Source organism: Eimeria tenella, genomic scaffold (genome assembly GCF_000499545.2).
Source record: "Eimeria tenella Houghton genomic scaffold, Eth_scaff4, whole genome shotgun sequence".
Classification (NCBI taxonomy): Eukaryota; Apicomplexa; class Conoidasida; order Eucoccidiorida; family Eimeriidae; genus Eimeria; species Eimeria tenella.
In genome coordinates, this window is record NW_013543334.1 from 171,042 (window position 1) to 187,934 (window position 16,893).

Genomic DNA, 16,893 nt, shown 5'->3' on the forward strand with positions numbered 1-16,893 from the left:
TTGCAATAAATATTCAGGGAAATGAGATAAGGTCATGGAAGTCCACTGCAGCCCTCGCAAAACGCGAGACGCCTTTTTGTCTCATGAACGGAGCAACTGCCACCTACGTGCCGCAGCCGAAAAGGACAACAGCGAGCAAACAAGTCCAAACACTAGGATAGAAATGTCGCACATGTCAGACCCTCAATATTCATCTTGAGTTTAGCTATAGGCATTAGCACAGGGGATGGCCTTGCCTCTGCAGTGGGCTTTTACCGCTCCGTTGCTCATCCAGAATCGTATCCAGAACGGGTGTGGAAGGCGACTTCTTCGGTGGCTGCAATACGTTGTGCAAGAATAGTAGTTAGAAAATTAGCGGGTTTTGTAGCAAGTAAGGTTTCATGACGGCATTTGTATAAGGCTGTGTATGTTTGTGTAGTTCCCTGCATCGTGGTGTCTGGGGGGCGTCGTTGGGAAGGTGTAGAATGTCGTGGAAGCCGTGCAGCACTCTAATTGCTTGACAGAATGTTACGTTTATTCGTGTATTTGTACACGTGGGGGCGGGTTCTCTTGTCTGTGCAACCCGATTTCTCTGCGGCTGGAGCCCGTTTAGGTGTAGGGAAGTATAATCTATTTGCACTTAGCGAAGGCCTTGCTGCTCAAGGCAACAAACTGTATTTTTGCGGTTTTCAAACACCTTTCGAGGGAAGTTGTATCCTGCATGCTTAGTAGATTGCCCATGAGGCCAAAGGCGCTTCAGGCATGTCCCGGATACAAGCCACCTACCCAGGGTAGCCAGTAAGCTCACGCGACGTAGACTGCGGCTGTTTAGAATGTCTAGAATGCAGTGCAGTAGATAAAGGGCGTTATCTGCAGAAGACTATACAGCACTGTGAAGTATAGGAAAAGCTCTCGTTATCTCTGAAGTGAGCTGATGTTACAGCCATTGTTGGACAAGTAGTCTCTCTATGAGCTATTCGGACGGACTGGTCCCTCAGTTGTTTCTTCGATTCTAGCAAATAATTCTTTGACGTATCTTCTGCGACGGTGCGTATCACGAACACTCTCCGTAAGCATGAGAGGGCATGCCCGAGCAATCACCAATAATTCAAATACTTTGCGATTCAGGTGTTTCAACAGCACTTTATTGGAGCTTCTATACAGAAATTAGCTAGAGCTTTTGAGTCTTCTTGTTATTCGACGTTTCCCAGGGGCATCGCCGCATCCCCACTTGTACCTGCAGCCCGCCATAAAAAGTTTCCGAAACTTTATAGTTTTCTCAAGTGCTCTCCAGTCTGCGCTATAGCAGCGCGTGAATATTAATGGCGCAATGTTCAGGTCTGAGCACCGCAAACTGGAGAAAGAACCGGTAATAGATGCAAAACGGGTGGCTGGCCGCCATCCGCCCGCTGGCGCCTCTGTTTTAGCATTTCCCGAATTAAAAATGTAATTTTAACAGTGTTGGTATGGATGCTGAGCTGTCAGCCTCTTCGGCGAAGAGGTTAGTAACTGGCACAAATCCAACACGTCAGTGGTCATTTAGTCTGTCTCTTCACGTTGCATCATGTTTTTCGTGAAACACTTAGCAGCCAAGGCAGTCAGGAGCGGATGCTGGAATCTTGTCTTACAATGACTTGGAGAGAATATAAGACGCGGCGTCTAAGCCAGCGGTCCCGCACTTTCTTGTGTCCACAGGCATGAATTCTTCTTATACTGCCTTGTTCTGGCTAACGTGCAGCTAGCTATGCCGACCTACATATAGCTCTATACTATGGCGCAAAAGAATGGCCTACTTTCGTTGTTTTTGGTCTGGCGGCAAAGCCTCTAATTTGGTTTGGTTAAGAGCACTGCGATGGGCCAGCGAGAGGGAGATGGAAAATGCCGGAGAGGTTACTGTATGTCTTTAGAAAGTTTATATTCTTTGAAGGCATTTTTGTAAAATTATCCTCTGAATAGATTCCACTGAAGACCTAAAATCATCGTGTAGATCTCACCTACCACATTATCTAACAAATTGAACTTCCTTTGGAATTTTGGTTTCCAATTAAGAATTTAATTTATTATCCAAACTGTAGCAGAATAATTACTAGCAAAAAGATATGCTAGTGAAATGTCACTTGCCTTTTAGTGTACAACCTGTTATTTGAGAGGCGTCTTTCGGTTGGTAATCTAGATTCCTAAATGCAACTGAAACGTCCTGCGTATTATTCTGTCTATTTCTTCATATCCTTCGAGCTCTAGTGATTAAAAAAATGCCCTTCTGGTTTGCGTGTTGTTGTATTAGGGAATCAAAATTTCTAGAACCCAGCATTCACAGTACATGGTGCAATCGTGATTTTCTTTCTTGTTATGCCTGGTCTTTTTGGTGAAAATAGTAGCTTTTTCTAACCAATTTATCTAGTAGCACTTGTTGCTGTTGTAACAGAATTCATATTTTATTGCCTGTCAAGTTCCTTTAATATAGTTATACCAAAGCTTCTCTTGGTCCAGATACGCGATCTCATGTATGGTTAAAAGGCTTCTGTGACACCAGGCCCGCGATACCACGGAGCTTTTATCAGTATACGCTCTTTTGCATGGTAAGGTTTAGCGTTTACTTTCGGACCAAAGTTCGTGCTCCAAAATATTCCATTGTTAACATTACTTTCACAATTAAAATTTTATGTGCAAGCTATAAAGTTATCTCATATTTTTATATTTAGTTAAATAATAGAACCTTTATTAAAGAGATAGCCTAAGAATCCTGTTGCAATATAAGTAAAGTAGATAATAAATCCAGTAATCCATGTCACACTTAGATAGGCATAACTACTCATTACTAGAACTCGAAGAATATGAAGAAATAAATAGTAAGATACATCAGTTGAATGTTGGAACCCAAATTCCCAACCGAAAGACACCTCTCCATTATTATGTTGTGCACTAGCAAAGGTATCTGACATTTCACTAGTACATCTAGATGCTAGTAATAATCCCATTACAATTTCGACGACAAAAGAAATTCCCAACAGGAAACCAAAATTCTATGGAAGTTCATATTGCTGGGACATGGATGTGATTGTAGGTGAGATATCACTTGAGACGAAATAACCATAAAAGAGTTCAGTTGGCCTGGCATCTGTTTCTTTTACGAACGAATGCTTTTTACGCCAGGAAGGGATGGATAACACTCAGCTCTTCACCAGTATGACCCGTACTACATTTATGGGAATTAGCTTGAGTTGCCCTCGAGGCAATTATTCATAGCATTTCCTATGTGAAATCGCCGTTTTAGATGTGGAAAATGTCTAGGTCAAGCGTTGCCTGTAGAAAACAGTGTAGCGTCAGCATGTTTAGCGAAGAGAGCCAGACCTTGGCCAAAGCCGCGTCCAGCTCGCCAGCCATGACTAAAGGGGGAGACTTGTTTAGAAAACAAACACGCTTTTGTTGTGCAGACGAAAAGCACTCTAATGTAATCACAACTTAGGTGGAAGCCTTTAGTGCAGAAGTCGCTAGGATACCGCGGCAGCCGTCAGGGGGTTGGTGAACTGTTCTTGCGCCGCCGCGTGGTCGTGGACACGAACGACGCTATCACTGTCTGGCTACTTGGAAGGAATACACTGTCACACTAAGGTAACAAATGCACCGTGGGCGAGCCTGGAGTAGCCTGACATGCTGCGATAGGGAAGTAAGTGCAATCCGCAGTGCTACGGCATGAGAGGGCCTCCAAAGAGCGGCCGCAATTTCACCGAAATATAGCGGTTTAAAGTCCTCCCAAGAATTCGTCAAAATGCTTGAGGTTCTTCAAGCCACTTCATAAAATTAATGAAGCAAATACTGTGTATAAGGAATTTGTACTGCTGTGAAGCCTGCCAAGGCTGCCTTTCGAAAAGGAGTTGCTCGAGGGCGCTTAGTACAGGTGGCTGCGGCTTTCCGTGGCCACGCGGACCGTGAAACACACGTTTACTTTCAGGCTCAAAGCTGAGCACGAATATAGAACTTTTGGATCCATGAAATGTGCTATGTTGTGCTGCGTTCTTCCCCAAACTCAAGTGCACCAATGCGAATGAGTATATGCGCGACCGTGCTGTGGGAGACGACCAGGTCCTGTAACATACCGTCTCCCTAGGGAAGCCCAAAATTTATTGCCATAGTTTTCACGGGAAAGAGAGATTGATCTTCATTGTCCAGCTCTGCTTGAGGAGAGCTTCTCGTCTGTTTTCCAAACGAAGATGCAGCCTATACGTGTCCTCTACCTTGGATGCTCGTTAGTGTCTCGTTGATGCTGCCGGGGACGCGGATTTGAAACTTATTCACATTCTGTTTCTCTCTGTTTCCGTGGACAGGTTTTGATCTGATAGTTCCTGTTGCATTTCCCGATCCCACTCTAGCTGATGCTGTGTTCCTGTCTGGCGTGTTTGTGTAGCCCACCTGCCCTGTGTTTGCCGGAGACGACGGCTGCCTCTTTTCAAAAACTCACGAACCGCAGTCCGCCTCAGGCGCACGCAGTCAAGGACTTCTCAGTGCAAAACTTATACACAACTCAGCACGCAGCGTCGCAGGAGTGCAGTGGTGCGCACGTGACCTAACTGCCACGGCTGCGTGCTCACCGCAGCCCATAAGCACAGCTATTCACTCGACATTATTTGTGCTGACTTGAGCGCCATCATCCGTAACAGTAAAAGTACCAATATATCACTGGGATCTACAATCATAACGGCTCAGGCAACTGCGGCACACACGACAGCCACTGAACCTCTAGAGCACTGCTCAAATCACAGGAACCTGAGGAAGGCATTCTGCTGTTTCTTCCTTCTAAGTCTGGGTACCTGATTTTCTCCTAAAATGTCACCTTCGCGCGCTGCATTTACGTCGTGCCGATGCAGGTGTTTTGCCTTTTGCATGAGCATACTTCGACCACCGCGCATTGTCATCGTCCGCCAACAGAGGCCTCGATTGCAGCGCAGCCTTCCCTTCCAGCGTATACTTGGCACTGGGCAAGGCTGCGTGCCTCTTTCTTAATTTACGGGTTCAGTTCAGACCAAATACATCAGCATGCTAGTTCGCCCGTTTCCCAGGCTTTTCCTCGCAGGAGCTTAAGAAACCGAAAGTATTTCGTACTTGTTGGTCTAGCACAAACGCAAGGTCAACCTGCGTGGTTGGCAATTTCCATAGTTTTAGAAGGAACCGATGCATACTGTATTTGGTAGTTGCACAGCGCCTTCTGCTGCTACTACGTTGCTACCTGGCCCACGAGTAGGGCGCCCTTTGACAAACCCTCTACATTCGACACATATCTCATGAAAAAAATACCAATTTATCAATAAAAGCAGCCATCTTTCGAGTTCTCTATCCGATTTTTCTAAAACGTCCCTCCACTGAGGTTTCCTGCTTTCCTGGCCCGGTGGGACGGTGGCCCGCGCCAGCGTTGGCGCTATTGCCAGCCCCATTCTTCGGGTATTCACAGACAATTATAATTTACACATGTTATTTTGCTGATAAAGTGCCTTACGTTGCTCTTTCAGTGTCTTAAGCTCTTATACGCCATCCGCTAGCTACCCTCTTAATGTAGTGCACAGCGCCTACTGCTGCGACTACGCTGCTACCTGCCCCCTCGAGTAGGGGCCTATAATCAGCACCTAACGATGGCCCATTTCCCTGAAACAGTAGCCTAAGTAGAACGAAATACAGTTATTTTTAGTTTTTCCAAAATCTGTTATCTCTAAAACCCTCTCGGGGTTCTCGCCTCCTAGGCCCTGTTGGGAGGAGGCCTGCACTGGTGCCGGCGTTATCGCCAGCCCCAGTCTCCACGCATTTACAGGCACCTCTAGTGTATGCATGTTAATCCGCGGAGAAATTGTCTCACTTTGATCCTAGTAAAAGGGTCCTGTCCTCCTCCAGTGTTGCGACCTCTTGTAGGTCGTTAGCTAGCTATCTCCTCTATAGGTCACCAGCAAGCCCTATTGTAGTGCGCGTGCACTACAACTTCCCCCCTTGCCGGGCTGAACAGACCTACCCAAAACACATTCTTTTTGCCTTTTCTATCTCTATGCTCTTCTAAAGCTAACGCCGTGAGCGCATGCGGTGCACAGCGCTTCCTCACCCCTCCGTGTTGAAGGGCGCCCGTCCTGCAGGCGGCGAAAGATGACGGGCCCAAACCTCTATGCCTTGGAAGGATCAAGATTGTTTCGAGCCTGAAGACGCCTTGGTTGGCGGCGGCGCCGAGCGCGAAGCAAAGCGGGGCAACCTGTAAGGTGGTGAGCGGGCTCCCATGTGGCGCGATCTTCACGGGTCCTGCGCCACTTTACGAGGTACTGGGCTTCATCTCCCGAGACGCGTTGGTCCAAAATATAATCGACTTCACACTCCTCTGTTGGATTGCCTGCTCCATCGCGGATAGGAGGCTAGGCGGCGTCGGCTTCCGGGGGAACCAAATCGCGAGGAGGGGGGGCGGTGGGGAACTAGCTGCGAAACGTGAAAAGCGTTGTGGCATTCATAGGTGGGAGGCCGAGCGAGACGGTAAGCGACGGTTCCTATGCGTTCAATGACTTCAAAGGGTCAGCGGTAACGGGGTTCGAACTTAGGGCAGCTGTTGAAAGGCGGTAGGTGCTTGCTACTGAGCCAGACCTTGTCTCCCACTGCATACTCCACTGCTCGGCGCTTTGTGTCTGCGTAGTACTTCTGCTGCCATTTTGCCTTCAGGATATTGCTCCGTGCTCTGTCACAGAGCTGCTGGAAAAGCTTAGTCATCGGAGGAGTGAGCGTAGGAGCTAACGCGCCTATGATATCAACAAATTATCGCCAATCATGACCTCGAAAGGAGAGAGCTCAGTGGATGAATGACTTGTTGTGTTGTAAGCAAATTCCAAGGCCGGAAGCAAACGCTCTCACTCGCGTCCGTCAGACTTGATATAGGTACGAAGCATCTGCTCCAGTGTGCGGTTAACCCGATCAGTTTGGCCGTCGCTTTGGGGATGGTAGGACGAGGAGATGCACCGTGTGATTTTAAAGCGGCGACAGAGGTGGTTCCAGATATCCGACTGGAAACGGGGGTCGCGGTTCGATATGAGCACCTGTGGAAAACCGTGATAGCGGATAAGACGATCTGCAAGAAGCTTCACGGTGTCTACGAGAGCTCGGTGGATGAATGACTTGTTGTGTTGTAAGCAAGTCCCAAGGCCGGAATCAAACGCTCCCACTCGCGTTCGTCAGATTGGATGTAGGTACGAAGCATCTGCTCCAATGTGCGGTTAACCCGTTCAGTTTGACCGTCGCTTTGGGGATGGTATGACGAGGACATGCACCGTTTGATGTTAAAACGGCTACAGAGTTGGTTCCAGAGATCCGACTGGAAGCGCGGATCGCGGCTCGATATGAGCACCTGTGCAAAACTGTGATAGCGGATAAGACAGTCTGCGAGAAGCTCCACGGTGTCTGCTGCTGTGAATGGCTTCTTTGCAGGAACGAAATGAGCCATCTTACTGAGGGAGTCGACCATCACGAGAATCGAGTCGTGCCCTGTCGCCGTAAGAGGAAGATCTGTGATAAAGTGAAGACTCACGTGCGCCCACCGACGAGAAGGGATGAGGAACTGTTGAAGAAGGCTTGCAGGCTTCTGGTTAAGAGACTTTGACGCTCGACAGTGAGTGTATGACTAAACATAAGCAGTAGTGTAGGCGCGCATTCCTGGCCAGTAGTAGTGCTTGCTGAGAGCCGCAAAGGTCTTTTTCTGGCCTCGATGGCCGGCTGTGACATGGATGTGATGTGAATGCAGAACTTGAGTAAGGAACTCAGGGAATTGTGGAACGCAGATGCGCCACAGTCCATGAACGCGGATGTGCAGGTAAGGCTCTACGTACCGAAAGGTGAATTAGCGATTGCAAAACTCGATTTGCAGAGCTTCTCCTGGTTGGTTCGCTGCGGCTTTGTAGGGAACACGAAAAACGGGACACTTCGAGTAAGGTTGCGGCCATTGGCGGACATCAGGCGGGTCAGCTGGTGTCTTCGTTGTGGGTGTAGGATGTTCCGCCTCTGGGTTGGGTTCCGGCGGCGCAGGTGAAGGTGCGGACGGCAGGCTGCGTCGTCTAGGTCGTCGCGAACGAATTCCGGCGAGCTCCCTGTAGTTGGCAGGCCGACCACGAGAGCGGTCGATGCTTGGAGTCGTTGGAGATGGGTGAGAGCTTGATGATCAGTGTAAGCCGTTACCTTGGAAACACGGAGCAAGTGCGACCACTTGTCCAGTGCCATGACCAACGCCAAGAAATCCTGATCGTAGATCGAGTATCTCTGTTACGTGGGGTTCATGACTTGGCTGAGGAAGCCGATGGGTTTGCCATCTTGTTCCAGAACTGCTCCGATCGCATAACCAGAGGCATCTGTGTATAACTCGAAGGGTTTCGTGGTGTCAGGGACCTGTAATGTAGTGAAGTCGATTAAGCGCTGTTTGAGCTGCCGCACCGCTTGCGTGTGAAGCTCTGTCCAGTCGAAACTGACGTCTTTACGCGTGAGATCAACCAGCGGCCAGGAAACGTCTGCAGAGTCCGGCCCCATGAACATGCGACAGTAATTTAGGGTACCGAGGAACTGACACACGTGCGTTTCGTTCTTGAGCACCTCTGGCCAATGCCGGATGGCTTCGATTTTATCTTCTGCAGGTTTGATCCCCGCAGCAGAAATGATATAACCCAAATATGTAATTGTTTGCCTTGCAGACTTGCATTTGTGGAATTTTGGGTAGAACTGATGTCTAAGAAAAATGCTTAGGACTTGTCGCAGGAGAGAAACGTGCCCAGAGAGATCGGAACTATAGATAAGTACATCCTCCAGGTACGCAATAACGCCCTGTCCCAATAAAGGTTGTAGATAGGCATTAATATTGGCCTGGAACGTAGCGAGAGCACCCTTAAGGCCAAAGGGCATTACTCGGTACTCGAATAGTCCGAGAACGGACCGGAAAGCCGTCTTTCAGTGGTCTTCCTTAGCCATAAGTATTTGATGGAATCCTGCTTCAAGATCCAAAGTGGAAAAATACTTGGCGCCTCCCAGCATCTCGAGAATGGTTTGAATGGGAGGAAATGGAAAATCAGGGGCTATCGTGAGGGCATTTAGAGCCTGGTAATTGACAACCACACGCATCTTCCGCTCCCCGGAGCCATCATCACGTTTGTCTACCGTGGTCGTAGGAGAGCAAATAGGCGAATAGGTCGATTCGATCCAACCACTGTCCGATAATTTAGCTATCTCCTGTTTGTGGAATGTGGGCTGATCTGGGTCATACGGTACATTGCAGATTTCGCTGGAAGCCACGCACAAGTAGAATATGGTGCTCATGAGGGCGCTTCGGCGGTAATCCCTTAGGTAAGTTATCGGGAAAAACCTCTCGATACTCGTGCAACACCTGGACAGTCTCACATGGAATATCCTGCGCCACTGTCGAATATCCAGTCGTCGAACAGAGTGTGCTCGAGTTTTGCCATAGGCCAGGGAGACTCCTCGTCACTCTCCGCTGCCGCCAAGCCTGTTGAGGCCGAAGGACTACGCCAGCCGTAGGACGTGGGCTGATTCCCAATTAACGCGCAACAAAGCGCGCCTTGCCATTAATCGGAGAACCTTAGGGACACCGTCGAACCGGCTTCGTGCAAAGCCAGTATGAGATGCAAACCGTGCAATGGAGCCCTGAGATTCTTTGTGTCAGCCGCCGCCTGACGAACGAGCGACGTTATCCGCGCCTTCGCCTTATTCTTCGCGTGGGACTTATACCTCCTTGGAGGCGGGCGTAGGAATATAGCTGCCTCCTCGGCTGAGATACCCGCCACTTGTTTGACCAATATCTCATGTGCTTGCTCTGCTGGGTTCGTTGGGTGGACTACGGTGGGAATGTCACCTTGCAGCTGTGCTTCACCAGTCCAACGATCGGTAACTCGCACCACTGGCCATTCACATAAGTTCGGAGTTTGTCGGACTGGAAGTACCAAGCCACCTTGTGTTCGGTCAGCCAATGCAAAACCAAGACTAAGTCAAAGGGAACGAGTCCCATTAAAAAGTCCCCGGAAAATCGTCAATCCCGTCACAACCCGATCAATACGTAGTTGTTCACCTGCAGCTACGGTGAACCTATGCTCTTCTGGAAGTCTCCCCACCTTGAGCTGCAGTCGTTCGACTGTTTTAGGACTAATGAAACTTCTCGAAGCCCCAGTGTCCAAGAGGGCCTCACAAGGACTCCCTGCGGGCTCAACGCGAAGTACCGCCGTCGTACCCATATAACACAATGCTCCCCCTTGGTCGTAACGCTCTTTCGTGCAAGTTTCCCACCACCAGTGTGGCACAATATCTGTCGCGTCTGACCTGTAGCTGTCTTCTATTGCCTCTCCAGGCTTCCTGTTGCTATCCGTCGTCGCTTCCGGGGCCTCTTCACTCAGGATCGACGCCGACCCCGACTCCCACCGCGTTTCCGAAAGCGGCTGAGTCCCTTCGGCGTGCCCATCGCTCGAATTATTCCTTCCGCAATGCTGAGGAGTTGATTTCCCCACGCAAGGGAGACTGGAATGGCATTAGGGCCTGTTGTTACCGCACACGTCATCCCTTTGCCATGGCTACGCGGCCTAGAACGCTCGTCTCCAACCACGTCTAGGCCCCCTTGTTTAATCGTTCCGTCTTCTCAGTGCTAGGACGGGTGGGCTACCTATTGCTCTTGTCCTCCGGCTCTGTCCGGCGTCGTTTATACGTAAGACATTCCCGAGCATAGTGTCTCAGCCCGCCACACTTCTTGCATATTTCCCCCAGACGTTTGGTACGTTCCCCCTTGCCGGGGCAGACATGTGCCGGGTGTCCGCGACCCTGACACTCAAAGCAGTTCGCGTAGGTTCCCCCAGATCGATTTTCGATTTCCTGGCACCGACGAGGTCCATTGGCTTGGATAGCAGCCCAAATGGCTCGACTGTTCCTTTCTCGGAGCTCCAGGACACTCTGCTTGGGCTCGTAGAGGCATGCTGCGGCTGTCGCCGCTTGTTCCCACGACTGATATTTCACCCGCCCGTTATTGGTGATTAGAAGATGGAGGTCTGTCGGTAGCCCGGTGCAGTAGTAGTCAGCGAGTTCGTCGGGGGAAACATCCAAACCGCGCTCCGCTACAGCCACAAACCGGCCTGTGTATTCCTTCGGGTTACCATTCCACCGTACTTTAGCCAACTCCGTTAACAATTGACTCTACGACATTGTTTTGTCGAACCGCTTTAAAAGCCTGCGCTCAGCCGCTTAGATTGATAGTTCTCCGTAGATACATCCAGGGCCACAAGGTGGTCAATAAGTGCGTTTCCCCACTCGCGCGGCTCCAATCCCATCTGAGTGTACCGGCGGTCGAAGCGCAGCAGAAAGGCCTGCATAGTGCTGCCGTCTTCTGGTAGTATGGGAGTCATTGCGCCCGATTCCACGGTCACCCCTATAACAGTTCTTATCACACTCATAGCGGACTGGAATTGGTCCCACGTGACGAAGGAACTGTCCCCTGGCATAACAGTGGTCATATGTATCACCTGCGGGGGTGCCTCCTTATCCCCATGCGGCCGCTCTGCCACGGTGGGCATCGGAGTAGCATGGCAATGATGGGCCGGCGTCCCGCTCTGCATTTTGCTTACTGACATTGTAGAAGTCTCCTGCTGTGTGGGAACGATAATGCGTCCGTTGCGGAGATGTATCCCCTACCGAGCGAAGATATCTAGGTGTGAATCGTTAAAACATAGTATTTCTAGTCTCAGATCAGGTAACAAAAGATTTCGATCTCGGAGCAGCCCCCACGTGTAGCGCACAGCGCCTACTGCTGCGACTACGCTTGTAGTGCTGAGACACTACAATGGGGCTGACTAGTGTCCTAGGGATGATAGCTAGCTAGCGACCTGCAAGGGGCCGCGACACTGGAGGGGGACAGGGCCCCCCCAATACATGAAAAAATGAGGAAACCGTTAGTGAGTTCTAGTGAAAACGTGAATTGTGCGGAAATCGTGTGGAGACTGGGGCAGGCGATAGCGCCGGCACCAATGCGACCTCTCCCCCCTAGGGTCTAGGGGGTAAGCTCCGAGAAGGGAGTGAATCGAAGACAGTGAACACACACACTTCCTGAATCGTCGTATTTCGACGGGAATAAGCGGTATAGACCGAGAAATCGGGCTAATCTAGGTGTAGAATGTAGACCTGTAGAGGGACAGGAAACAGCGTAGTGGCAGCAGTAGGCGCCGCGCACTACATTTGAAGGCTGTTCCGGGATTAATATCTTTATTCTTTCCGGACTTGGGAGTATAATTATCTTGTTTTAATGCCACGCACCTAGAAATCTTTCCTCGGTAAGGGATGCAGCTCCGCAACGGACGCGTCATCGGTCCCACACCACAGGAGACTCCAACAATGTCGGTCAACAAGTTGCCGAGCGGGACACCCGCCCACCACCGCCACGCGACTCCGAAACCCACCGTGGCAGAGCGGTCGCTTGGGCATAAGGAGGCGCCCCCGCAGGAGACACCTTTGCCCAACGTCACGCCAGGGGACAGTCCCATCGTCACCTGGAACCAATTCCAGTCTGCAGTGAGTGTGATTAGAACGGTAATAGGGGGAGCCGGAGCATCCGGCGCAACGACTCTTATACTACCTGAAGACGGCAGCACTATGAAGGCCTTTCTGAAGCGCATCGAGCGCCGGTAAACCCAAATGGGATTGGAACCGCGCGAGTGGGGAGATGCACTCATAGACCACCTTGTGGGCCCGGCTCTAACTTATTTGATGTATCTACGGGAAACTATCGACCTAAGTGACTGGGCAACAGTACGGCGCAGGCTTTTGGAGAGGTTCGACAGAACAATGTCACAGAGTCAATTGTTAACGGAGTTGACAAAGGTACGGTGGAACGGCGACCCAAAGGAATACACCGATCAGTTTGCGGCGGCGGCAGAACGGGGTTTGGGTCTAGCCCCCGACGAAATCGCGGACTACTATTGTGCTGGACTACCGACAGATCTCCATCTCCTAATCACCAATAACGGACACGTGAAATACCAGTCGTGGGAGCAAGCGGCAACCGCCGCAGCGCGGATTCACGAGCCCAAGCAGAGTGTGCTGGAACTCCGAGAAAGGATCAACCGCGCCATTAGCGAGGCCGCCCAAGCTATGGGACTTAGTGGGAGCCAGGAAATTGAAAATCGTTCTGGGGGAACCCGCGCTAACTGCTTTGAGTGTCAGGGCCGCGGACATCCTGCACGTGCCTGCCCTAGCAAAGGGGAACGTACCAGACGTCCAGGGGAAATCTGCAAGAAGTGCGGCGGTGTCGGACACTATGCTCGGGACTGTCCTACGTATGAACGAAGCCGGCCTGAGCAGGTGGACAAGGGCAGTAGAGCACTCATCCGTCCTAGCACTGAGAAGACGGAACGATCAAACGTGCGGGCCTAGGCGTGGGTGGAGACGAGCGTTCTAGGCCGCGTAGCCATGGCAAGGGGATGATGTGTACGGTAGCGACAATGCCATTCCAGTCTCCCACGAGATGGGAAACCAACTCCTCCGCACTTCGGGAGGAGCCGATAAGAGCGACGAGCGCGCGGAAGGGACTCCGCCGCTTCCGGAAACGCGACGGGAGTCTGGGTCAGAGTCGACCCTGAGTGAAGAGACTCCGGACGCGACGTTGAATAGCAGCAGGAAGTCTGCACAGGCGACAGAAGACGAAGACGGAGATAGGTCAGACGCGACAGAGATTGTGCCACACTGGTGGAGGGAGACTTGCATGAAAGAGCCTTACGATCAAGGGGGAGCGTTGTGCTGTGCGGGTGCGACGGCGGTACTTCGCGTAGAGCTTGCGGGGAGTCCTTGCGAGGCTCTCTTGGACACTGGGGCTTCGAGAAGTTTCATTAGTCCCAAATTGGTCGAACGACTGCAGCTGAAAGTGCGGAGACTACCAAGGGAACATAGGTTCACCATAGCTACAGGTGCACTATTACGCATTGATCGGGTAGTGACGGGATTGATGTTGTGGTGTGGACATACACGTTTTTCCGAGGACTTTCTAGTGGGACCCGTTCCCTACGACTTAGTCTTGGGTTTGGATTGGCTGACGGAACACAAGGTGGCCTGGTACTTCCAGTCTGACAAGCTCCGAACCTATGTGAATGGCCAGTGGTGCGAGCTACCAGTCGTTCGGACGGGTGAATCGACGCTGCAAAGCGATAGTTTCACCGTAGTCCACCCTCGGACTCCAGCAGAGCAAACATACGAGATCTTGGCCAAACAAGTGGCGGGTATGTCATCCGAGGAGACAGCGGTATTCCTACGCCCGCCGCCAAAGAGGTACAAGTCCCGCGCGAAGACTAAGGCCAAGGCGCGGATAACGTCGCTCGTTCGTCAGGCAGCGGACGATACTAACGATCTCAAGACTCCGTTGCACGGTTTGCACCTCATACTGGCTTTGCCTGAGGCTTGTTCGGCAGTGCCCTTAAGACTCTCGGATGAATGGCAAGGCGCGCTTTGTTGCGCGTTGATAGGGAGTCAACCCACGTCCTCCGGCTGCCGTAGTCCTTTGGCCTCAACCGCCTCAGTGACAGCGGAGAGCGACGAGGAGTCTCCCTGGCCTATGGCAAAACTCGAACACACTCTATTCGACGAATGGATCAATTCAACTGAGGCGCAGGATATTCCAAGTGAGGTTGCTCAGGTGCTGCACGAGTATCGGGCGGTTTTCCCCGATACCTTACCTAAAGGCTTACCTCCGAAGCGCCCTCACGATCATCATATTCTCCTGGCGCCTGGAAGACTGCCAGCGAGATCCGCAATCTACCGTATGACCCCAAATCAGCTCGCTTTCCACAAACAGAAGATAGCCAAATTATCGGAATATGGTTGGATTGGACTGACCTAATCGCCTATTTGTTCTTCTACGATCATGGTGGACAAGCGTGATGATGGCTTCGGGGAGCGGAAGATGCAGATGGTTGTCAATTACCAAGCCTTGAATGCGCTTACGATAGCCCCTGATTTTCCACTACCTTCCATTCAGACCATTCTGGAGCTGCTCGGAGGCGCCAAGTATTTTTCCACCTTGGACCTGGAAGCAGGATTCCATCAAATACGTATGGCTAAGGAAGACCGGTGGAAGACGGCCTTCCGGTCCGTTCTCGGGCTATTCGAGTACCACGTGATGCCCTTCGGTCTTAAGGGAGCTCCCGCTACGTTCCAGGCCAACATTAATGCCTATTTACAACCCTTATTGGGGGAGGGCGTTATTGCGTACCTGGATGATGTACTTATCTATAGCTCTGATCTCTCTGAGCACGTCTCTCTTCTGCGACAAGTCCTAAGTATTTTTCTTCGACATCAGTTTTACCCAAAATTCCGCAAATGCAAGTTTGCAAGGCAAACCATTACTTATTTGGGTTATACTGTATCTGCTGCGGGGATCAAACCCGCAGAAGACAAAATCGAAGCCATCCGGCTTTGGCCGGAGGTGCTGGAGAATGAAGCGCAAGTGCGCCAGTTTCTCGGTACCATAAATTACTGTCGCATGCTCATGGGACCAGAGTATGCTGACGTTGCTCGGCCGCTGGTTGATCTAGCGCATAAAGACGTCAGTTTCAAATGGATAGAGCTTCACACGCAAGCGGTGCGGCAGCTCAAACAGCGCTTAATAGACTTCACTACCTTACAGGTCCCCGACACGACGAAGCCCTTCGAGTTATACACAGATGCCTCTGGTTACGCAGTCGGAGCAGTTCTTGAACAGGACGGTAAGCCCATCGGCTTCCTCAGTCAAGTCATGAACCCCACGCAACAGAGATACTCAATCTACGATCAGGAACTCTTGGCATTGGTCACGGCGCTGGACAAGTGGTCGCACTTGCTCCGTGTCTCCAGGGTGACGGTTTTCACTGATCATCAAGCTCTAACCCATCTCCAACGACTCCAAGCATCGAAGCCTCTGCGCGGCCGCACCGCCCGCTGGCTAGACTTCCTTGCAGAATTCCCGGATTTGCACATCACGTATGTTCAGAGAGCGCGCAATCAAGTTGCCGATGCCTTGTCTCGCCGTCCCGGCCTCTCTAACACCTGCTCGCACGACACACCATCGGCACCGCTGATGCTCGCAACAGAAGAAGCGAGCGCAGCTTCCCGCTCTCGCGGTCCGTCTCCCAACTATCGCGAGCTCGCCGGAATACGCCCGCGCCGCCCTCGACGACACAGCACGCAGTCTGCGCCTTCCCCTGCGCCGCAGGAACCCGACCCAGAGCCGGAACCCCCTACAATGACAACGAAGTCACCCGCTGGTCCCCCTGACGCGCGCCATTGGCCGCAAGCGTACTCGAAGTGCCCTGTTTTTCGAGTTCCCTACGAAGCCGCAGCGAACCAACCAGGAGAAGCTCTGCAGATCGAGTTCTGTCACCGCCAATCTACCTTTCGCTACGTAGAGCCTTACCTGCACATCCGCGTTCATGGACTGTGGCGCATCTGCGTCCCCCAGCTCCCTGAGTTCCTTACTCACGTTCTGCATTCGCATCACGACCATGTCACAGCAGGCCATCGAGGCCAGTAAAAGACCTTTGCGGCCCTCAGAAAGCAGTACTACTGGCCTGGAATGCGTGCCTATACCACCGCTTATGTTGAGCCATGCACCCACTGTCGCGCTTCAAAATCCATTAACCAGAAGCCTGCAGGCCTTCTCCAACAGTTGCTCATCCCTTCTCGTCGATGGGCGCACGTGAGCCTCGATTTCACCACAGATCTTCCCCTTACAACGACAGGGCGCGAGTCGATCCTTGTCATGGTCGATTCCCTCAGCAAGATGGCTCATTCCGTTCCTGCAAAGAAATCTTTCACAGCAGCAGACACCGTGGAGCTCCTCGCAGACCGCCTTATCCGCTACCATGGATTTCCAGAGGCGCTTATATCGGACCGAGACCCCCGTTTCCA

At 51.4% G+C, this 16,893-nt stretch overlaps 1 protein-coding gene across 1 annotated transcript, besides 1 other annotated feature; it reads right to left on the reverse strand.

Moving 5' to 3' along the window:
* Positions 1-9,554: 9,554 nt before the first annotated feature.
* On the reverse strand, positions 9,555-11,597 carry ETH_00034530 (uncharacterized protein; the record flags this gene model as incomplete). The annotated part of the gene is made up of 4 exons (XM_013376742.1): positions 9,555-9,886; positions 10,055-10,426; positions 10,689-11,112; positions 11,238-11,597. 4 exons carry the CDS (start codon positions 11,595-11,597, stop codon positions 9,555-9,557), a joined length of 1,488 nt encoding a protein of 495 aa, XP_013232196.1.
* Positions 11,598-12,209: 612 nt separating this feature from the next.
* Positions 12,210-16,893: part of a repeat region that runs on past the window's edge.